Below are 24,368 nucleotides of genomic sequence, written 5' to 3' on the forward strand. Positions count from 1 at the left end.
CTTGGGAAATTCACCAGAAAGTAAAGACTTGTTTACAATTTAACAAACAGCTGGTGCCACCTTGATCGCAAACTGCTTTTAGAATGTGGCAGGAATTGGATCTATCATAGAAAACTTTGGTGGCAAGGAGTTGATGAGCTTTAACACAACCTCGATTGTAACAAGTGAGAAAGATGAGAATGAAAGATTTACACTTAGGCAATCAGACGAGGTAACTACCGGTGAATGCAAGCGTAGTTTTTTCAGTTTTGGGTTGGAAGAAGTTAGCAAAAGCATTTCGTAAATCGGAAAGTTTCGAGTCCGGGAAAATTTCTATCGTGGCTTTCTTACTGATGCCATCGATGATGTTAAAAAGGGACCAGTTGATCTTCACTCTTAATTCGATGGTATACAGCGTGCTCCTCTTTCAACATCTTTACATAACCACAACAAGCCGGTTTGAAAATTTCGAGTCCTCTTGTTTTCCCATGTCTTTCCAGCCGATGAAATTGCTTTCTTTCTTCCATTAGTTGAACTTTATACCACGGGCCTCCATGCTTATCACAATGAATTTCACTAACCAGGGAAGCAAGTTTGTCGATGACAGATCTAAGGAGAGTATCGTAATTTGATGCAAGGAAACTAGCATTTGCGCCATTGGATAGCAAGTTTGAAAATAAAACTGTCAGTTCTCCTTGAAGTGTGGTAATATTCACAGAGTTGAGTGGCCTAGAAGTACGGATGGCTGTCGGTGCTGGAGGTTTGTTCACCATTATGTGAAAGTGCAGAGATGAATGATCGGAGGTAAATGCCAGTTATTAGGTACACCAGAAATATATATATATAAATATATAAATATATATATATATATATATATATATATATATATATATATATATATATATATATATATATTTTTATATATATATATATATATTTATGGAAGTCTCTAGTCATGACAAGATCCAGGGTATGGCCTCTGCTGTGTGTTCGAAAACCGATTTGCTGTTTCAATCCGAAAGAATTAACGAGACCGATAAATTTCCTAGCATCTTGATCAACATAATTGCCAACATGGATATTGAAATCCCCAGCTATGATCACACAACCCTTAGCGTGGATAGCATCTTCCATAAACGAAATGCGTGGATAGCATCTTCCACCCTCCAGGGTGGAGGTGTCGCAATGTACATCCATTCCTCACTTGCCCACTCACAAATGGTTAATTTGCGTATTGCAAGCTGTGAGTCACTTTTCTTGAAGTTACAATTGCAAAGAAAAATTTTGTCTTTGGTGTAGTTTATAGAAAGCCGAATACTCCGACATCTGACTTTCTTGAAAGCTTTGAGAAAGTCATTGAATGCCTTTCATCGAAAGACAAAAATTGCATAATTGTTGGAGACTTCAATATCGATACGTCTTCATCGTCTCATTTAAATACTTCTTATTCAACACTTTTGAATTCGTATAACTTCCATCAAGTAATTAACATCCCAACCAGGATAACTGATAATACATGTACAACAATAGACCACTTGATTACCAATATAACAGATCACTTTCTGGAATGCGGTTCCATCGAAACTGACATTTCAGATCACCTGTCCATTTTTGCAATTGTGAAAGGATTGAAGCATGTATTCAAACAGCATACGCAACACACATGTTTCGATTTTTCTAGTTACAATCGTGAGTCCTTTTTGACTGACTTGAGTAGTACTTCATGGCAGGAAGTGTATGATTGCAGTGATGCGAATGATGCCTACAATATTTTTCATGAAAAATTTCACGCTATTGCTATGAAACATGTACCCTTGACGACAAAAAAACACCGTAGTAAGTCAATTCGGAAACCATGGATAACAAAAGGCTTGCTTATTTCTATCAAGAAAAAATATTTGCTTTTCTCAAAAAGTAAGAAGCGTCCCATGAACGATGACATAATAATGATATATAAGAATTACCGTAATGTTTTAACCAAGGTTTTAAAACACGCAAAGAAATGTATTATTGTAATAAATTAAACTCTGTAAGTGGGAATTCTGGAAAACATGGAATGTTATGACTGAAATTCTCAATAGAAATAATGGGAGTAGTATGGCCCCAAACAAATTAGAATTCAGTGAAATAGGCGGCAAGGTGATAACAGAGAGTACAGATATTGCAAATGAATTTTGCGAGTATTTCTCTGATATTGGGCCCAATTTGGCGTCCAAAATTTCCACTGATATCAATTTCCAGAATTATTTGAAGCAGAGTCGTAGCAATTCTTTCTTTTTTCAACCAGTTGTTCCAGGAGACATTATGAAAGAAATACTCTCCCTGGATTCCTCAAAAACACCTGGTTATGATTTTACTCATCCTCTTTTGACTATCCATGCAGCTGAGTATATCGCTGGCCCTCTTTCGCATATTATCAATCTTTCGATTTCAAATGGTGTTTTTCCTGATAGTCTAAAAGTTGCAAAATTACCCCTCTTTTTATTAAGGTGAATGTCCATTTGATGTTGTAATTACAGGCCAATTTCAATTCTGCCAGTCTTTAGTAAATTTTTGAAGCAGTTATCAACAAACAACTGGTTTCTTTTCTTGACAAGTACGATATTTTAATTGATACGCAGTATGGATTTCGCAAAAAATACAGTCCTAAAGTTGCCTCGCTGACATTGTTGCTGATCTTATAGAGAAGATGGACCTTGGCTATGTAACATTAGGTATTTTTGTTGATTTGAAAAAAGCCTTTGACACTATAGATCATGATATCCTTCTTCACAAACTACATCATTATGGAGTGCGAGGTCCATCACTAAAGTTATTTCATAGTTATTTAACAAATCGTAATCAATTTGTAATTGTCAATGGTAAATCTTCTTGTTACAGGCAAATCAAATGTGGTGTACCGCAGGGTTCCATTCTGGGTCCGACTTTATTCTTGGTATATATTAACGATATTTGTAATTCAACAGACTATTTTAATTGTAGACTTTTTGCAGATGATACAAATATTTTTAAATCTCTACGTACCCACAATGTAATCTTACTCAAATTAACGCTAAATTTAACGAAATTATCAGTTGGTGTATGGCAACAAACTCACAGTCAACGTTGACAAAACCAATTATATGATCATAAAGACATGTACACCACAGCGAAACACCACATTTGAAGGAAATCTGTCAATTGGGAATGATACAATAGAACAAGTTTCTTGTGCCAGCTATTTAGGAGTTACAATAGATTCATCTTTGTCATGGAAATATCATATACGAAAGGTCATTGAAGTAATTACACCCAAAATTGGTATCATTACACGACTAAGACACTATGTTCCAAAATCCATTCTCATTCAACTATATAATGCTTTTATCTTACCTCATATAATGTACTGTTTGGAAATCTGGGGAAACACTTTTCCAGCTATTTAGAGCCAATTTTTCGCCTTCAGAAACGGATTGTTCGCTCAATTACCTTTTCTCATTTCATTGCTCATTCCGAACCTCTGTTTTACAAACTGAATATTTTAGATATCTACAAATTGAGTAAATATTGTACTTGTATGCTTTTTTATGATTTGAAACATAACAATCGCCTCATACAGTTGAACACTATTTTGAGATTCCAAAGCACTCGTATCCAACACGATTAACACAAGTTGAAAATTTTCGTATTCCAGGCTCAAATTTGACAATTTCACAACATAACATTAGGTATGCAGCTGTGAAACACTGGAATTCGCTGCCTGACTATCTCAAACAATTGTCAAGTAGACAAGTTTTCAAGTCTGCATTGAAACATCACTTACTGAATTTACATTAAATCTGTGTTTGTTTCTATCCTCCATCACACTTAAGCTTGTACCGAATAGTTATTAGTATACTCACGGGCCATGAACTCGACTAGTCCTTTTAGACTATTTTCATGGCCCCCACCAGATTTTACAATATTGCAATGTTCTTTTCTTTTCTTTGACTTTGTACAATTTCAGTAATACACAGTTTTCTGATAATTTTCATTATTGTACATACTGTGAAGCATCTGGTGAAATAAAGCATTCATTCATTCATTCATTCAAAATCTGACATTGTCGATTTGTAGCTGGAACAGATGACACAGATGACAACAAGATGAACCATTACTATCATAATTATACTTTATTTTAGGTCAACGAAGACCATATCTAACAAGCAAAACAAGCAAAACAACATAAATAAATTTACACACCAAAAATCCGCTTACACATGATGATTCTAAAGTGAGTCCAAAAGGATGAATGTAAAAAAGCGTCAGAATCAATGCAACTACGAATTAAAGCATTCGTGCTCCCAAATAGATGTGCGCTAAAGTTAAAAAGCGACTTGCGCTGAAGTGATTGAAGGCTTCCAAACTGAATCTTCCCAATAACATACATGAGATTGCTGCAATAATAAATAAGTGAGCCAGTTTTCCCGTATTGGGTTTGTCCAACAAGTGACGGATCTTTTCACTTCTACCTAGAAAAGAACCATTCCAGGACTGCAGATGTGACTGATGTGGTCGTACATCGAGCTATCTTGATTCAGTACCATACAGAGATTGCGAACTATAACGAACGAGGCATTATCAAACTCGCCATTTATGTATTATGAGGTTTTCCCACGATATCAGCGCTTGGTGGGACGTATTGCCACGAGTGAGGGTGCGAGCCGCATCACACGAGTCGAAGACGAGTGTGATGTGGCGCGCACCCTCACGAGTGGCAATACGTCCCAACCAAGCGCTGATATCGTGGGATAACCGATTTATCATATGCCCATGACCGTATATTTATGTAAAAGGTAATTAAAAATAAAGAAATTTTATTAGTTTTTGTCAGTCTTTCGAAGGGGCTATATTTTTATATTCTGCCGCTGGTCTGAGCGCATTGATACATGTTTGTTTACAACAGCTGATCAAGTCGTCGATCGCATCGTGTTGAGTGTATACAGTCTAAATAGGATTATTTCAGCGCAATTTACCGCAGTTCAGAAAAGGAATGGAGCCAATTTACTTATTCTGGTCACCGTGCCGGTGTTCTGGTGGATAATTATTACACGGACAATATTGTAAGTTTGAATTCATTTTATTAACTCTTGCTGAAACATTGCTGACGTAAACAGGAACGACGAAGTAGCACGAAATACAACAGATTGTAAACATCAACTAATTAATTTTCTACAACAACCTGTCCTGTAACTCTCTTTAGATCTGAAATAAAGGAACGTTAAATTCATATGTACTAGTAATATGTTTCGTTTTATATTGGTAAATTTTGATTGAAGTGAAAAAGATGGATTTGATCGTTAAATGCAAGATGAACATCATACCATCAAAATCGGAAATAAACAACAATTGATGACGTATAACGTGCCGTATCAGACTGATGTTTTACGTTCCACGTCACGACGCGTCAGAGGAGACACGGATACGGTCATGGGTATATGATAAATGATATTTATCTATTTCAAATTATCAATTTACTTATAGGGTGTGTGAAGAAAATTGTCACAGGACAATACATGCAGTGAAGGAGAACAATTTTGGTACTAGAGAGACAAATAACTTACGATTTCTCGATATTTGAAATCCAAAATGGCCGCCATCCCTGTGTTAACTCTATGGGAAAAAATAAATTTTTCGATTTTCGAAACATTAAGACCATGAAAACTTTTCTTTCTACCGAGAGCTTCAAAATGAGCCCCCACAAGTGGTAGGTCAGAAGAAAATTGACAAAATTTGAAGGCCTGAATTTCTGTCTCCGAGGTGCGTTCTACCTTAATATTGTTGGCTTAATGGATGTTCGGCCTTATGATAGTGGAGGTTTGGAACATTTTTTATCGTATAGAGGGATGGGAAATATTTCCGAAGGTATTGAAGGGGATCTATAACAAAGAAGATATCAATCGCGATTCCTACAGTAATTCATTCTTAGACTGGGGAGACGACATCAGCATGCCACATTTGTAAATCTGGCAGACTGAACACTGTCCGCAACAAGCACGATGTTATTTCATAGTAGTGCCAAGTGTTTGTCTATACATCCTGGCGTATGAAGAGAACAAAAGATCGACGACAAAAACGTTTTAGGGCGACATCAAAAGTTCAATCTCTGATAAAAAACTTAATTATTTACGTTTTGCACACCCCATCTCCACACCGCATGTAACTTAATTGTCGAATCAGAGGTTCCCTTTTTACTGTAATACATCAAACCATACTTAACTCAGAATTTGTGATAATGCAAAAGACAACATTATTAAAATGAAAAACACCTTTATTTCATTAAAAAAACTCTCGGTCTGTCACCATAAATGTAAAACTAACATAAAAGTATCAAAGGGTCTCGATCAACTTTGGTGTAAAAGGAGTGAAAATGCGTAATTTCTATGCAATTTTAAAGACTTCTTAACAACACCAAAGTAGAGATATTGTTTTTTGTCGAATAGAGAACGTTTTTGGGTTGAAACCCCCATCCCAAAACTAAAAGAATAGCATTTTTATCTAAAATCCATCTCAGGAAGTTGTCCCTTAAACATGACCCGTCTTAAAAGGTTATTTCAGCATTGATAATCGGTTCAGCGGTGCGCACAACAGACAAAGGATTCCAGACCCTAGCCATCGGAATAAAACCAAGACGGTAACCGCTAAAACTCGCAGAATCCCTGAACATGGACAACCATGGTCATAAGAATTTAGCCTCTGTAGAGAACGAAGCAGATAAGCATCTCCTCGAAATTGGCGAAAGTCGTCGTAGTTCAATACAATCAAGCCGAACAGCAAAGGTAAGAAGCATTGGTACATACGAAAACAAGTTTTAAAAACTACACATTGCCTGCATTACAAGGTGTGTCTGTCGGGGAGAATTTCCTCTCCACCTTCGCAGTATGTAGGGGCGTTGACATGAAGATCTCCGAGAAGCTTTAGTAAGTATTATTGGATATTTTTACAACCTACTGAAAAGCAGAGCCAAAAGCGACTCCAAGAACGACCTTTGTGTTGTCTACGACTTGGAACGTGAACGATATCAAATGAGACGACGACAAACATTCCCGAGTAATACATTTGTTCCGGCTATTGAAAGTAACATAGTGGTTGTCCTTTCAATTAAAAACCTTAATGATTTCGATTAGGTTTGTTCCTCTGTATGTTGATTGTTCAGGTGTCCTTCACCAGATCGCTCATATTTTATGGACATTACTGGCTAGACAGAAGGGGACACACTGACCTTTATGTGCACTTAAAGTAACACTGTTACTCTCAGTAACGCCAGAAGTTACCCAAGTGACTCAATTTCAAAAGGTGGAAATTGCCCCGCAGAAAAGGACGAACTAAGGTTATAAAGTGTCACTCATCTGCTCCCATTGTATGATAATAGGCGTGTAAGCCCTCTAATTGTAGAGAGAACAATAACACAATCGGTGATTTTTTTTCTCTACTTAGAACAAACCCGCATGGTTGTGGAAAAAGGTGGCGAAGACGACAAAAGTATCATGCTTTTGAAAGACACTTTTAAAGCCAACTGGTTGTGAATCGTGCACATAATTTCAGTTCACTCACATTGACTAACTACATATATAAACACTTTATTCTACAATGCACAATAAGGAGTATAGATAAGTAACTATCTTTCCCAGCAGAAAGATACAACTGCCAATGCACGACGCTCAATATTGCCTGCCTTTTCTTTAGGAATTGACGTTGAGCTAGCTCATCCATCTACCGTGACCTAAAATGCCAACCATGCATAACTGTACAGCGACATTACAATGAATCGTTTATAATACTTTGACCTATTTACATAAAAAGAGTGCGGTAAAGTGAATGGAGGCAGCAAACGAAAATCTTGAAAGCCTTCAAACACGCTGTTGTAGAAATGCTCTCCAATACTAATAAGACAGGAATTAAAGAACAAAATAGTTATTAGTAAAATGGACATCTTTTATAAGATTAATATCAAAGATTGGCCCAACTAAAATATTAAATTGATTGTTGTGCTTCGGCAAAGTCATTGTGCACATACTGTCCTAGACTTGGTTCAAGTCGGTGAATTAAAAAAAAATAAAATCATTTATAATAGTTTCTCTTTTGTCTCTCCTATTTCGTACCAACCTATTTGGAATTTGGCAGCCCAGGCCAAGTTTTCCCAGCGATTGAATGCATGAGTCTGCGCAGTAGTGAGTTACCTTCTGCCGGATTCCGGGTGAAACTCCCCTGTATAGCGTTCACCCACAGTCCCTCCACCAAACGGTCGGGAAACGCTATTGTCAAAACGTGCGAACGAGGGGATTAGCTGGTAGGATGCGCGTTGCGCTGGCGTTCGCTGTTGACGACGTCACACCAGCTGTAGCGTCCCCTCAAAGAGTGGGTACGGTTGTGTCGTCTTTGACGAAGAAACTAGCCCGAATCGGCCGTAAAGTGTACAGCTACTTTGAAACGTCAGTATTTTTGTGGAGGGACCGTGGTTCACCCCACTCATCGCGTCCACTCGACTCACGCGTTTCACATGAAAACAAAATACAAACCATCGCGTTCACTCCACTCAAACATTCACAAATCACAGACTTGAACCAAGTCTAATACTGTCCATGCATGAATGCATACAGACATGGATAGAAACATACAGAGTGAGGTAAAATATGTATATATGCATCTCTCTCTCTCTCACTCTCTCTCTCTCTCTCTCTCTCTCTCTCTCTCTCTCTCTCTCTATATATATATATATATATATATATGTATATTTGAGTGTGTATATGTGTGTTGTTATGGCTAGTGGTTCGTGCAAAGTTTTTGGCAAGTGATGTGTTCAAATTATGAGGAAGGGGGCAACTAAAAATTTCGAAACGTCCGAGGCAAGGCTTTTCAACCCTGGTCATGAATAATGATGACTCCCTAACGTTTTTGCTCGCTCACTTATTCCGAAATTGATTAATTTGCATACTTTAAAAGTTATTACAAAGATTTACATACTTACTTAATCCATAATATATCTATTTACCTTTCCTTTGTTTGATTTATAGGGCGGTGAGGTGGAACTTGGTGAGTTGTTAAATCACCCCAAATCAAAACAAAACCCTGTTAAAGCTGATGATAGGGCTATTCTCACAGAATCAGAGGAAGTCCACGTCGAAATAGAAGAAGATGACGGGGATTTCAATCTTCCTGGTAACCAATTCACTAAGGTTTGTCAAATATCATGTTCATATTGTTATGTGAGACCACAGCTGTACTGTCTCATCAAAAGATAAACGAACCGACGAATACGGAAAGAAGGCGTTAAGTTGATGGATACTTACGAGTTGTATGTTAACGATGATAATTTCAGCTATGCTTTCTTTTTCAAATATCTTTAGGAAATTTTGCCGCAAAACGTGGCTGTTTGGGTTTATTCGTGAGCTCCTCTCCAGGAATCAGCGACATCACGATATGGAGGAAATGTAAATCCTATATTCAATTCACTATTAAGGGAATTACAGAGCGACCATACAAGACAAATACAAGGACAGTCTCGCCCTGTAAATGTAACAACATTACTTACATGACCTACTAAGTATTATTGGCAATTTCCATATTCCAGATTGCCTCATACCTATGCTTCGTCTTTCTGTTATTACTGTAAAGTTAATTGACTAAACATTCGAGCCAGTAGAATAGAACAATAAAATACGCTTAAAGCGGCATATAAATCCCTGGTTCCTACATTAGTGACTATTGGCAATTATTGTAACTTTATTTTATTTAAATATGTCCTTCGTTCTTCTTTGAAAGTTTGCACAGTAAGTCAATTTGCTCAAAGATAGACCTGTCCCTTTAACGGAATAATAATTGAAACATATAACGATATTTCCATTATTTGCCTTCAGCAAAACAAATACCTTTTCATATTCTTCTTCAGCAACTATGTTCAAGTGTGTTTACTTGCACAATCACTGTACTTTGTGCAATGTTATTATTGATTATCAGTTTGAACTAGAATACATATACATAAAATGGTGTTGATGATTCGAAGTGTAATTATTTAGCCTGGATTTTGGCGGTAAAACAAGAAACTCCATTTTACAGACAATGATAATAAATGGAGAACAAAATTTAACATATATTAATCACCGGTGGGCACTTTCCAAAATGTAGTTTCTTTTGAAGTTAGGGGATCAGAAAATGATCTGAAAAATCTAATATAACGGCGTACCGGCTTTAACAATATGATATGCCAAGCTCTTTACATGCTTGCTAACAGCCGTTTTCATTCTATATTAAAACATTTGAAAAATTTGTTAAGACATATTTCATATTGTTTGTCGACCATAACAGGAATCTCTTGATCGAAAAATACAAAGATTTGTGACTTTGGTATGTTTTCAATTGATTATGAAAAACTCTTCAATGTTGACGAGAACAAACATTTGACTATCATCGAATTCAAAGAATTCCCCTTCCCGTGAAAAAATAAATTGAAAATGCAGCTACAACAAAATTTAATGTTATTTTCAAAATGCAAACAGTCTTCTCTTAGCCATGGAAATTAGAAAAAAAGTGATTTTGAATATACGAACGAAAATAATCCCGAAGACGCATGTCAATCTTTTGAGGAAAGAAGTCAATTCAACAATAGAATACATCCCTACCATTAACATGAAATATGTAATTAATACAAAATAAGAGAAAGTTAACAATTTGGGATATGACATTGTGTAAATCCATTAAATGCAGAAGGCATAGTTCTTTATACTTTTGAGACTGGTAGGCAACCTCTCTATGTTTTAGCGACACGCCAGTCTATTTAAGCAGAAAAAGGGATTTAATATTTGAAGAAGTCCAATTATGCAAATTACATCGCCATGCTAATCAGTTCCCCTAGTTTTTGAAACATTTTGCAGTATTGTTTTAATTTGCTTGTCTCAGTTATTAATCACTCACTTCGCAGACCATAGACAAAGTGGAACAAGATATAATGCAGGCATGCCGCGAACACAAAACTGGTATTTGGTATGGCATTGGTATCTTCTTTTTGGTACTTTATGCCGGGTACTTCTGCTGGGCTCTGTCTCTCGATCTGTAGCGAGCCCAAGGACTGTGGATCATCACCATTTGTTTCGTAGTCCTAGCCATTTACAAGTTCATACAACATAGATGGGGTGACGTTATCTATCTCCATGTCTGTGCTCCACCAATAGGCCATGTCAGGAAACACTGGCGTATTTGGCAATGGTAAGCCTGTGCTAAATTCAATTATTATATTATTTATACTTACATCTGGTTCATAGTGGTACTGCGAAATTCGGGACATAAATGCTTGTACGGTTTCTTACTGTATAACCTTTCCCTAAGGTCGATTCTGATCTCCCCTTAATTACCTGTCAAAAATATGTCGTATAACCCTACAGCTTGTTTGCTTGGTTGCTTAGAGAGAGAGAGAGAGAGAGAGAGAGAGAGAGAGAGAGAGAGAGAGAGAGAGAGAGAGAGTCAGACAGACAGTCAGTCAGACAGACAGACAGACAGACAGACGCAAGAAGAGAGATAGAGATCGTGAACTTTTGTAGAGTATTTGTAAAACCAGACATTTTTACGATGATGATGATATTGCAATGACTATTACGACGAAGATTTTGAGAACATAAATGATTATGAGAAACTCGCTTTAGATGGCAAACGCTTAGAAATCTGATTACAAATTTCATACTTTGGTAGAAAGTCAAACCGTGAAGTTTAAACAATTAATGTGTCAACTCTACTGCCACTTACATCTAGAGTTTATTTACAGTATTGAAGTCATTCAATTGCGTGAAAATTCAGGGTTGAAATATCAGTGATGCATTTTATCTTCGAGCCGAAGACAGACCGTATTTTCATTAAAATATCAGAAAATATACTTTGCATATTATATTAAGTCGTCTGCAATATTATTGATACATTCGTCAAATTTTCAGGTTAGTGCCACTGATCTTGATCGTACTCCTCGTACTCTTCGCCTGGTGGATGGATGTCTTCAAAATCTTCCGTGCAAGACCTCATCAGCTGATCTCTGGTTTAGGTCTTATCGTTTTTATTCTGTTCAGTTGGCTGTGTTCCAAGCGACGAGGCAGAGTAAGTGTTAACCGAAAATAAACAATTGAAAACTTCGGTGGTAACTTGCATGTTATCTGTCTCTACACTTTTCATAAGACGATGTATACTCTGTTTGATCTCTTTTTTATGGTACTATGGTTCGATTGGTTATTACCAGTCCTTTAATACCAATTAAAATTGTCTACGTTTTGATATTGTCGAATCAACTGCAGACCCAAAATGTAATGAGACAGAATTAGCACCCGGCACAATAACCCCCTTGTTCGTCATATTGTTTTTAAGGTAATTTTTGAGTAATTCGAATTTAACACCGGGAGGATACTCAATAATCAAAAAGTCTTCATGAAACACACTTGGTAACAAAACACTGCAATTAGCAGACTTTACAACTAATCATTAATTATAAAAATCTAAACTCTAAAACAACCAGATTGAAGCACAGTTAAGGTAGATACACGATAAATCAAATCTTCCCTGAAACGAATCAATGTAAATAGCTATCCGATTTGAACACGGATTGACATAGCTCAAAGGGTTTTACTTTCTGTCACCAATTACCTACCTGTTTGTACTTAATTTTCTTTATCAACCTCAAAATGTTAACATTTCGCCGTAATGTTTTGCGTACTGCAATAATTGTGGTGTTGAATTTTGACTGTATTTATCATTTAATTTTTTAGCTGTTTTGAAAGATATCAAACGCTTTAGTTTATGGGGACGTTTTGTGAAATATTGCATAAAATCTGTCTCTGAGGGGTACTCTGTATTAACGGTTTCAAGAAGATTCATAAAACGCTATGTTGAAGAAATATCTCATTTATATTCAAAAATATTATCTCAAACGACAACAATTGTCAGGAGTCAGAAAACATTTTGTCTCACAACTTTGAAAGATGATCGACTCAAATTGTACATGACTTTCTCTTCAAATTTAACTTCTTTTCCAGCTCATGTAGAGTTTTCCCCGTATCTGGCTCCTGTGATGTCATTGCGAGGAGATAAAATACATTAATATAGAATCGTTAATGAAATGAGTAGTCTATGGATATTTTGCGACGATTAACGGTGTACATCACATCGAATTAGGGGATTACACATTGTTTTTTGGTATTGCTATATTGACTACAGGATGCGAGATATACATAATGTTAACAGTTCTAAAGGGATAACAACAAAATGGCAAATAAAAATGACTCAAAGAGACTAAAGAGAGTCAAATATGCAAATGCCATAAAGGGAATCGATATGGCGACTCCAATAGATAACATGTTTTTTGTTTTTCCTAGGTACAATGGTCTGTAGTCTTTTGGGGTGTTGGCTTACAGTTGGCACTTGGTATCTTTATACTTCGATCCACGGCTGGCTACGTGACTTTCAACTTTCTCGGTGACCAAGTTCAGACTTTCCTGGAGTACACTGATGTTGGTTCAGAGTTTGTCTTCAGTGCCCCACTGGAAGTGCATTTCGTTCTCTTTAAGGTTTGTGCATGTTAAAAAACAATTACGTACTCTCCTATGGCTTACTTGTGTCTAGAACTTAGTAAAGAATACCCGTGACATACTACATTCTTAATATATCTTAACACTGTCCGTCCAAACTATCAAATAATCAAACAATGTCATAGATAATTTATAATATGGTGTGCTATTGTTGTGGCTAACATATTGCTGAAGACTTTTCTATCGCAGTCAAAATTGCTTTCGTCGATACAAAGGAGACGTTCCTGACCCTAATAACGAGTGAATCGTGCATTTTCTTTTGTGTTTAGGTTCTACCGGTAATAATATTCTGCAGCTATATTGTTGGCTTTCTGGATTACGTTGGTATTATGGGATGGACAGTAAAGGTTTGCGCCTGGGTGATGCAGTACACTATGGGAGTCTCGGGAGTAGAGGCCCTGTGCGCCGCTGCAAACATTTTTGTTGGCCATGTAAGTGTAATAGTTTGAGTTCCATTGCGTTCCGATCGAAATAACTGAAGAGTAAAAGACAAACTGCGGAAAGGAATGCGTTAAAGACAGTGCATAACAATGACAATGCTCTGTACTGTTAAAAATATCTGTTAACAGAGAACAATTCTCCTTTCTGACAAAAATGTCTCCGTTCTGAAAAGAAATTCTGTGCTTGGAGTCAATTCTCCTGCTGATAGAAATTTCTCCATTTGGACAAACATCTCTGCTGGAAGACAAAATACCGTCCTGACAAAAAATTACTCCGCTAGGAGACAATTCTCTATTCTAACAAACATTTTCCGTTCCGACCAAAATTGCTTTTTCTGCTAGCAGACCATTCATTTCTGACAAAAAATTCTCTGCTAGCAGACAGATCTCCGTTCTGACAACGTTTTCTTTGGCAGGAGACAAATTTAGTTCTGATAAGAAATCTCCGTTCTGACAATAATTTCTCTACCTGGAGACTATTCTCCGTTCTCTAGACTGATAATATCTGCCTCTCATCATGGCTGACCTCTAAAGAGGAAATGGAAGTGAAAAGTACATGAAACTGACATGTTGCACAAAAAAGAAGAATTTGTCATCAATTAGAGAAAGCAGTACACCTCTGTGTTTTCATGATAATTTAGGTACAAAAAGTGTATTTTAAGTGACCGCATTATTTTAGTTCTCTGAAACTATCCCTTAGATTTTGCCCTGAAACTAGCTTCAAAGTTATTGCATATGAATTTTGGTGTTCCTTGTTACCTTTGTAATGAGAGGTTCTGAAACTTTAGAAATAAAACTATAACTACCTGCAATATTAACAAAATACAATTACATTGTTACCAAAAGAAGGACAGAAGCAAAGAAAAATGGGCTTTTTTGATTGTTTCGAATTACATCTCCTGAAAAGCCCTATAGTGCTAAGTTTTATTAGTTGTTGCCAAATCTGATGTAAACAGTGTCTGGGAGGACGTTCACTTTTACCGTTGAAACCATAATAGCACATAACAAAACACTAAATAACAAGTAAATTAAGTAAATTACCATTTACCGTACTCATGAAAGTCACCTTTTATTTTGAAGAAAACATTTGCATGAATGCAAATGAAAAATATCTTTTCATTTTGTCTTCCTAAATACGTTAATGAATCAATGTATGGTGAAATATAAGTGCGTATCGCTTTCTCATAATGAGTTCTCTTGATGGTAAAGAAAACAGTAAAGGATCAGTAGTTTATCATTCTTTTCATATAAACTGCTGACTTCATAATGATTGTACGCTTTACAAAACAGACTTTCAATTTGCAACATCCAGTTATGCGCTTCGCCAAAACCAATAGCCGAATTATGCAATTAATGGATGGTATGATGCTTGCAAAACAAACTTTATATTTGCAGACATGCCTGCAAGAGATATCTGATATGTATCTCAGATATAAAAGTTATGTTCACGAAGGGCTGACCGACAACTGCATGAATGATGCAATTTATTGCTAGTACGATGCATTTTATGCAAGTATGAGCCGGTGTCTTAATTCAAAATACAAACTGACCCCACCCCCTTATCGAGCATTTGTGACCCGAGGATATTGAGTCGGGAATATATTTGGAGAATGTAACTCATAAAAAGCTATCTAGCTTGGCTAAGACTGGCCTTAGAGGTACCTACATATATCTTTGGAACTGATCAACACGAAAAACTGGAATTTATGGTGTAAATTGAAATGAAAAAAATAATTAAATAAACCTAATCATGCACTCACGTTCTAACTACTGCCTAGATAAAATAACCCAGTAAAGAAATAGTGTGGGGGTAGCGAGAACCTCTAGCTCTATCACTTAGCCAAGAATTAGATACATACATATTAAATGAGATAAAGGGTGCCGTGCCTTTAGGTGGTTCATGGCATAAATATGGATGGAAAGTATTTGTGGTTACTGCGTCGTATTTGCGTTGCGGAAGGGAGAAATAACAACAGAGTAACTGATGAAGGGACCCCATTTTGGTCCCCAAAAAGGGTTAGGACGAATCACTCAAACATAAAACCGTTCTTCGGGAATCCGTGGCACACTACCAGTGTGCCCTGTGTCGATTCCTGGTGTCTCGATCGCCATGTATTCCCAACAAGCTAACTAGAATGATCCACTCACTCACTATATTGTAGCACTAACAACGGTAGATCCGATATGTGAAGTTGCCTTCATTTCCTTGATATAATTTTTGTCAAAACACAGAATCCTCTCCTAGTAGAGAAAAAATTTGTCAGAACAGAGTTTTGTCTCCCAGCAGAGAAATTTTTGTCAGAACGGAGAACTGTCTTATAGCAAAATTTTTTGTAGGAAGGTAAAAAGTTGTTTCAGAACTGAGAAAGTTTTGTCAGAAGGGAGAATTGTTTCCTAGCAGAGAATTTTTTTGTCAGAACAAAATATTTTGTCAGAACGAAGAATTGTTGCCTCCTGGCAGAGAATTGTTTGCAGTAGGGAGAATTGTCGTTTTCGTCCGCGCTAGTACTTTTTTTCCTTTTAAACTGTCATCAAACCGATGCTAACTAAAGGTAGGGTAAAGTAAACATGAACATATAGGTTGTGAATGTCAATATTGGTGAATATCTGATTTTTATTCGGTGGCCTAACGCTCTATGCCTAGCGATGAAATTGTGACATCAATTGTTTAAACTTCACGGTTTGACTTTCTGCCAAAGCGTGAAATTTGTAATCAGATTTCTCAGCATTTGTCATCTAAATATGGTGGTTTCAACAGGGTTCGAACTCACAACATACGGTACCCAGTCACCTAGCGGAGAAGCCACAGACAAAACCGCTCGGCCAAATCCCCAATCTCAAATAGATTGGTTCAGTAACCGAGCTAAGTTGTTACAATTTTTGACTGCGATCCCTCCATACGCTGTAGAGTTCGTGAGGCACTCACGCTCGTACGCTCACTATCACACATCGCACACAAACTTCATCAAAGCAAAGCAATGAATACATCGCTTAAACTGGGCGAAAGACAGCCCCGGGGACAATTCTGTCCACCAGCAGAGCTATCAACCCAGGGTAGAAAATATGGTGGTTTCAACAGGGTTCGAACTCACAAGTTTGTTTCTCAAATTTAGGTTATCTTTTATTTTCAATCTTCGTCATATCAATCATCATTACCATTACCATCATCATCATCGAAAAATATATCTGATTTTAGAAATAAGGCACATAAGTTGACGCTCTCTCTCTCTCTCTCTCTCTCTCTCTCTCTCTCTCATACGGAACGAAAGACTTCAGGCACAAATGAAATAGAATTACTTGAAACTTCACTTGATCGTTGACATCTTCGCATTGCATGCAGATTTGGTACCGTATGTTGCCAAATTAAATACGATAGAAAAAAATCAGTGAGTTATACTGTCTATGCAACATACTTTCATTTTGTAACATGTTGTTTCTGTTAAACCTCATTTATCTGTCACGAAATGTTTAATGCCTCTTTAATTTTTTTTTCTTCTTTATATTCGCACAGACCGTTGCACCCGTCATGGTGAAAAATTACCTACCTGATGTCACACCATCGGAGTTGCACTGTGTGGCAGTCGGTGGACTGGCAACCATTGCTGGTACCGTTCTTGGTGCCTACATTAGCTTTGGAATTAGTGCTGCACATCTGATTTCAGCATCTGTTTTATCAGCCCCAGCCGCAATAGCCGTCGCTAAAATATTCTACCCCGAGACGACGAGACGACCGAAGACGTTGAATGCGAGCAATATTATTATTGAAAAGCGGTAACTGTTACTGCTTGTGTCAATTATTAGCCGGGAGGGGGTAAAATATTGCTATTATTTTATAGTTTTGGCATTGCCAGTGAATTTGTAGATATAGAAAACATCTTGTGCCTCAATGCTGGATAATGCAGTAATCTGGGATATGACGTCACAAAATTCATTGGTATTGATAAAGGTGATGCAACGCACAGAGAACAACTCGCGCATAATTGCACGAATACCTTTGGCTTATTGACAGAAGTCTGTCGACATACTGATTGAAGTAAAAACATCGTATGGAATACTAATCTCCAAAATGTAAAGTCCATCATTTTCAAACCAAGTAATCTGAATATTATGGCATTTTACTGTGTATCAAGATGTTTACTTTTCACTTCTCAGTAAGATCGCATTGTCATTCAGTATTTTCAGCAGACAATAGTATGGGAGTGACTTTATAATGTCACAGACCCCTTAGATGCTCGAAATAATCAACGTTTTCAGTTTCTAAGAGTTAGGGCATGTCAAAATAAGTTGACAAAAACTGTAAATTACGGAGCGTCTACAGTGTTTTGACTTTATGCTTCTTAGTCAGCATCTACTCTAGGTACAGTAAACACCAATACACTAGTACAGAAATTTGCGAGAAATGGACACTTTCTCGCTGTATTGCGAGAAGTAAGCGAGAATACATACTTTCTCGCGATCAAGCTGCGAGAACTGTGCTTTCTCGCATGCATCTGCGAGAAATTGAATTCTCGCAATCAATCAGCGAGAACTATGTTTTCTCGCTCTGCATCTGCGAGAATTGTGAAATTTTTGTGAAATGCTTACACAGAAGAATACAATTTCTCGCAGATGCAGAGCGAGAAAACAAATTTCTCGCTGATTGATTGCGAGAATTCAGTTTCTCGCAGATGCTGAGCGAGAAAACACAGTTCTCGCCAGCTGATTGCGAGAAAATTAAATTCTCGCTAAGTTATTGCGAGAAAGTATGTATTCTCGCTTACTTCTCGCAAAAAAACGAGAAAGTGTCCATTTCTTGCAAATTTCTTACAAATTTCTGTACAAGTGATATTCGACCTTTTTTCTTTCATAGGAAGGAAAAGAATGTTTTGGAAGCAATGGTTAATGCAGCTCAGGACGGTTTAATGATCTTTGGCGCCGTTGTATGTCAACTCATTGCAGTCTTAGCAACATTGGCTTTCGTTAACGCAGTGCTAGCATGGCTTGGATCGATGGTAAACTGTCCACAGCTTACATTTCAGGCAAGTATAAATGACTTGTTAACTTAATACTCCAAGATTGCGCTTGAACAAAGCGAACTTCAGCATAATCATTTTTTCATTCCGATTCAAACACAACAGATCTGTAGAATTAAAATGTATGGCGACCGGGGTATCTTTTTTGTGATGCACTGAGGAGAGGTGGTTATTGAAACGAAGTCGGAGAGATGTTTTTGATTCCCCGACATATTGTTTATGGTAGCGTTCGAGGAATTCTGATCAACACAGTATCAGTGATATTTCAGTAATTGGCATCATACAAGTCAACAAACAGGATGACAAACTACGCAAACACTTAGAATCACAATGGATCAAAAAACTTGACACACTGTCCCCAGCTGGCGTTAATATTCGCCCAAAATTTACATAGCCTTCAATAGCGCCCCCACATACTAGCTTTTGAGTATTTAAAGGGACCCCCTGGACTTCAGCGCGCCAATTTCCAGCTCTCGGCGTCGGTCAAGACAGTTTTGACCGTACCCACAGCCTCAAGGTTAGTTTCTCTCCTGTCATTTATGTACATCTACAGATTTCAGATACTTGTAACTCCACATTGCTCGTTTTTCTAATCAATTCAACCATTGTAATTTTTATGTTCGTACTTTTCATTGTAGAAAACGCCTGAAGAAGCTCTAAATTTAGAGCGAAACGTTGTGTTTGAGGTATAATAAATACGTTTGGAACCTAACAACCAGGTGTGGTAGTGTGTGTCAACCCAAGTTTCTTCTATCTTCACCCCACTCCACGCTCCACTAGGGATCACCTGAATTCCTACAGTTTCTTATATATATATATATATATATATATATATATATATATATATATATAATATATATATATATATATATATATATATATATATATATATATAAATAACTCTAGGGACTTTGATATAGTGATATTAAGTGTATAAATTGTGCTTTGTCTTTCGTCTTGACATCACATCGCTAGGGATCATCGATCTGCTAACATGTCTCTGAAACGCAAACGTGTCAAACTAACAATTCAACGTAACGTTGATCTTATCCCAGCCGCCGATTCAATAAAGATAGGTTGTCGTCAACTCGCTGCAGAAGTTGGCATAGGCAAGACTCGGGCCAGCACGATTCTTTAACATCGTGAAGAAATACTACGAGAATAGGAGTCAAACTGCGCTGGTGACTGACAGAGACTTTGTGTTCGCACAGAATATGTAGACATCAACGCACTCTTTTTGGAGTGGTTTTAGAAGAAGCGAAGCCAGGGTGTGCCGATATCAGGGCCGATGGTCAAGGAACAAGCGCTCGTCTACGCCGAAAGTGTAGCGTTTATTCAACAGAACACTTAACAAAAATGCAGACCATAGTATGAACTTCCGGATCTATAGGAATGTTGGGTAATACGTACGTCATAGTAACACTACAAAATATGTGACATCTTTCTTTCATTTTTAGGAACAGTTCACAGGAAAGCTGAACAATGTCACTTTTCCAAAAAAGTGAATCAATAAAAACGAAATGTTCATTGTCTTGAAACTGTTCACTGATCATGAGATAAACTCAAATAGAGTCTATTGTGGTGAAGTGTTCAACTTGGTGTTGGTTTTGAAAGAGGTAACCAAACAAATTCAATTCGAAAAAGGTAACACAACGAATTTCATTTTGGGGGGGGGGGGTTTGTTTTGTTTTTGGTTGTTTTTGTTTTTACAATACAACAGCGAAGTCATAGGTTCAAGCACTTGACTTCCCGGTGGAGAGGATCTTTACCATCCGCTCTTCTTGACTGAGGTTATTGCTCACAACAGTTCGATCATATGATATAGTCATCCCTGTATCTGTGTGGCAGTTGTACAAGACGCCCACTCGATGTGTGTTTCTCATATCACTAGTACAGAAATTTGCGAGAAATTTGCGAGAAATGGACACTTTCTCGCTGTATTGCGAGAAGTAAGCGAGAAAACATACTTTCTTGCAATCAAGCTGCGAGAACTGTGCTTTCTCGCATGCATCCGCGAGAAATTGAATTCTCGCAATCAATCAGCGAGAACTATGTTTTCTCGCTCTGCATTTGCGAGAAATTGTGAAATTTTTGTGAAATGCTTACACAGAAGAATACAATTTCTCACAGATGCAAAGCGAGAAAACAAATTTCTCGCTGATTGATTGCGAGAATTCAGTTTCTCGCAGATGCTGAGCGAGAAAACACAGTTCTCGCCAGCTGATTGCGAGAAAATTAAATTCTTGCTAAGTTATTGCGAGAAAGTTATGTATTCTCGCTTACTTCTCGCAAAAAGCGAGAAAGTGTCCATTTCTCACAAATTTCTCGCAAATTTCTGTACTAGTGTATGGTTGTGTTGTCGAAGTGGAAGTTTTTATTGAAGGTGTACATGCTACGCTTGGAACAGCTTTCACTGGGGACGCAATTTGTGGCTCACTGGTTGGCACATCTTCGTCTAGTGGAGTTTCATGGTGGTATGATGGTACAATACTGTGTTTTGACCATAGTGCTTTCAACAGGTGCCTTTTATTTCGTCGGTACTGTTGACCTTCTGGTGTTGTGACGATGTAGGATCTTGGACTTTCATGCTGATCTGTCACAGTTGCTGGCTTCCATATGTTGTTTGACCTTATTCCTACGATGTCATTCACCTTTATCATAGGTAGAGGTTTAGTGTGCCTGTCGTAATAGCTTTTTTTGTCTTTCTTGTCGCTTGACCAATTCAGATCTTGCTTCAGTAGCAATCCGTGGGTTTAGCAGTTTTGTTGAAGTTGGTAGTGTTGATTTCAACATTCTGCTCATCTGTAGTTACGCTGGTGAGGAGGTCATACCTGAAACGGGTGTGTTTCTATACTCTAACAGCACTATCCTTGTTATCATCCATAGCTTTTCTTGAACAACTTTTTGACAGTCTGTGTGGCTCTTTCGCTCATTCCATTCGACTGAGCATAGGTAGGGCTTGATGTGTTGATCTTGAATCCCCAGTCAGTGGCGTACTGTCAGAAACGTTGACTTGCCAAATGGACCATTATGTGCACACACTTCATCTGGAATTCTATGCCGGGCGAATACAGATTTCATTTGAGTTATGACTGCATCTGCTGTCTTGGATCTCAGCAAGCTAATCTCTGGATATTTAGAGTAGTAATCGATCATCAACAGGTAGTCATTTCCATTAAGATGGAATGTATCTGCTCCGATCTTTTGCCATGCTCTGTCAGGCACTGGATGCGGAATCATGGGTTCTCTGTGATTTCCACTACGGTGTTTGGTGCATATGCTACATTTGGCTACAGTGTCCTCAATGTCTGTTGACATCCCTGGCCAGTAAATTACTGATCTTGCTCTTGCTGTGCATTTTTCAATGCCTAAATGACTCTCATGAACAATTTCCAACATGCGTATATCCTCCATGATGTTGGTATTATTATTCTCTCACCAACAAACATTAGTCCGTCGGCCTCATGTATTTCATCATGGTCCAGTATGCTCTGATACGACCGTGCACCTGGTACTTTTGTTGTGGCCATCCTTGTTTGACGACCTTCTGCAGTGCTTGAAGGGTTTCGTGCTCCGCAGTGGCATCTCCCAACTCATTCAGCTTATCAGGTGCAGCTGGGAGATTTTCAATCAATGAGTGTACAACGATATTCATCAGCATTCAGCTCTTCATCTTGTTGTGTATGTCCTACATATGCTAGTGACAATGCGTCAGCTATACATTTACTCTCCGGGTGTGTATCTGACATCAAGTTGGTATCTTTGCAGTCTCATCATCATACGCTGAACCCTAGGTGATGCTTTGCAAAGTGGCTTCTTTAGGATGGTTTCCAATGGTTTGTGATCTGACTGTACTTGGATGGCTTTACCATACACATATACTGGTTAAAGCGTTCACATGAAACACAATGGCGAGCATCTCCTTTTCTATTTGTGCATAATTCTGTTCTGCTTGTGTTGGGGAGCGTGATGCGTATGGAATGGGATAGTCATCTTGAAATAAACATGATCCGAGACCGTTCTGCGATGCGTCTGTCTGTATTCCAACAGGTCTATTAACATCGAAGAACTTCAGTACTTGTTTACTTAGACAAGCATGTCTCAATGCGCACCAGTGCGTCGTCTTGCTGATCACCCCATATCCATAGTACGTTATCGGCAAGCAGTTCTTGCAGTGGTGATGTCATTTCGGACATGTTTAGAATGAACTGGGCCATATAATTTACCATGCCTAGTAGACGTCGGAGGTCTTCTTTGGATTCAGGCTTTGGCATCTCCACTATTGCCTCTACTTTATCATCATCTAGCCTCAACCCATCGGGTGTGACGATCGATGCATGTTTCCCACATATTTTACCTCATTCACACGCAATTGAATCTTCTTCTTATTCAACTTCACATTGTTGTCTTTGGCTCTATCCATCACTTACTCTCAGTGTTACTCTCAGTGTTTCGTCTGCATCAGAATCGTCTTTGCCTGCAATTATCAGATAATCAGCAATTACTTAAACGCCGCTGATATCACCGTAAACTTGTTCACTTCTTTTCTGGAACACTTTGCTTGCTGAACATATGTCGAACGGAAGTCGCTTAAAACGGTATCGGCCAAATGGTGTGTTAAATGTACAGCGGTATGAACTCTCTTCATCAAGCTTGACATGCCAGTAGCCATCTTTCATGTCAAGTATTGAGAAGACTGTAATTCCATTTAGCTTGGCTGAAATCTCCTCTAGGGTTGGAATGGGGAAATGCTCTCTCTGAATGGCTTTGTTAAGGTCTCTGGAATCTAAACGTACTCTTAGTGATCCGTCTCTCTTTTCGACTACTACAAGACTGTTAACCCATTCACAAACAGTTGGCTTGTCAACTTTCGTTATGACACCACTGGCTTCCATCATCAGCAGTTTTTTGTAGCTTATCCTGGATGCTGAATGGTACTCTCTTGATGGGTGAATTACTGGCTTTGCATCATCTTTTAGTTCGATGTGGTATTCCCCTGGTAGTTGACCCAGTCCAGTGAAAACATCATCGTATTCTTCCAATAGTGACTCCTTGGTGAGGAATTTTGCCATCGCTCACCGCATCGATTAGCTTGATGAGGTTCAGTTTCAGACATGACTTAAGACCTAGTAATGGTGGTGAGTTTACATCAGCGATATGAAAATCCATCACCTCAGTATGGCTTTTAACAGTAACTCTCAATGTTGCAATGCTATGGGGTACAACCTCTGTGTTTCCATAGACAGACAATATTGTCTTATTTGGCGTAAGTTCCGGTTTCGGTTTGTAGGGCAATTGCCTATATAATGTCATCGGGAGCACGTTGGCACTTGATCCGGAGTCAAGTTTTATCTTTACCT

At 37.9% G+C, this 24,368-nt stretch overlaps 1 protein-coding gene across 1 annotated transcript; it reads left to right on the forward strand.

Moving 5' to 3' along the window:
• Positions 1-6,598: 6,598 nt before the first annotated feature.
• LOC139120686 (uncharacterized) lies at positions 6,599-13,872 on the forward strand. Its single transcript, XM_070685216.1, has 6 exons — positions 6,599-6,776; positions 9,012-9,173; positions 10,916-11,199; positions 11,919-12,075; positions 13,344-13,535; positions 13,826-13,872. Exons 1-3 carry the CDS (start codon positions 6,663-6,665, stop codon positions 11,048-11,050), a joined length of 411 nt encoding a protein of 136 aa, XP_070541317.1. The 5' UTR covers positions 6,599-6,662; the 3' UTR covers positions 11,051-11,199; positions 11,919-12,075; positions 13,344-13,535; positions 13,826-13,872.
• The last annotated feature ends 10,496 nt before the right edge of the window (positions 13,873-24,368 follow it).

This window comes from Ptychodera flava, chromosome 20 (assembly GCF_041260155.1).
Source record: "Ptychodera flava strain L36383 chromosome 20, AS_Pfla_20210202, whole genome shotgun sequence".
In the NCBI taxonomy this organism is placed as follows: domain Eukaryota; kingdom Metazoa; phylum Hemichordata; class Enteropneusta; family Ptychoderidae; genus Ptychodera; species Ptychodera flava.

Coding starts and splice junctions, on each gene's coding strand:
- LOC139120686 (XM_070685216.1), top strand. CDS start 6,663: ATGGACAACCATGGTCATAAGAATTTAGCCTCTGTAGAGAACGAAGCA. Junction 6,777..9,011: donor AATCAAGCCGAACAGCAAAG/GTAAGAAGCATT, acceptor TTTGATTTATAG/GGCGGTGAGGTGGAACTTGG. Junction 9,174..10,915: donor CTGGTAACCAATTCACTAAG/GTTTGTCAAATA, acceptor CTCACTTCGCAG/ACCATAGACAAAGTGGAACA.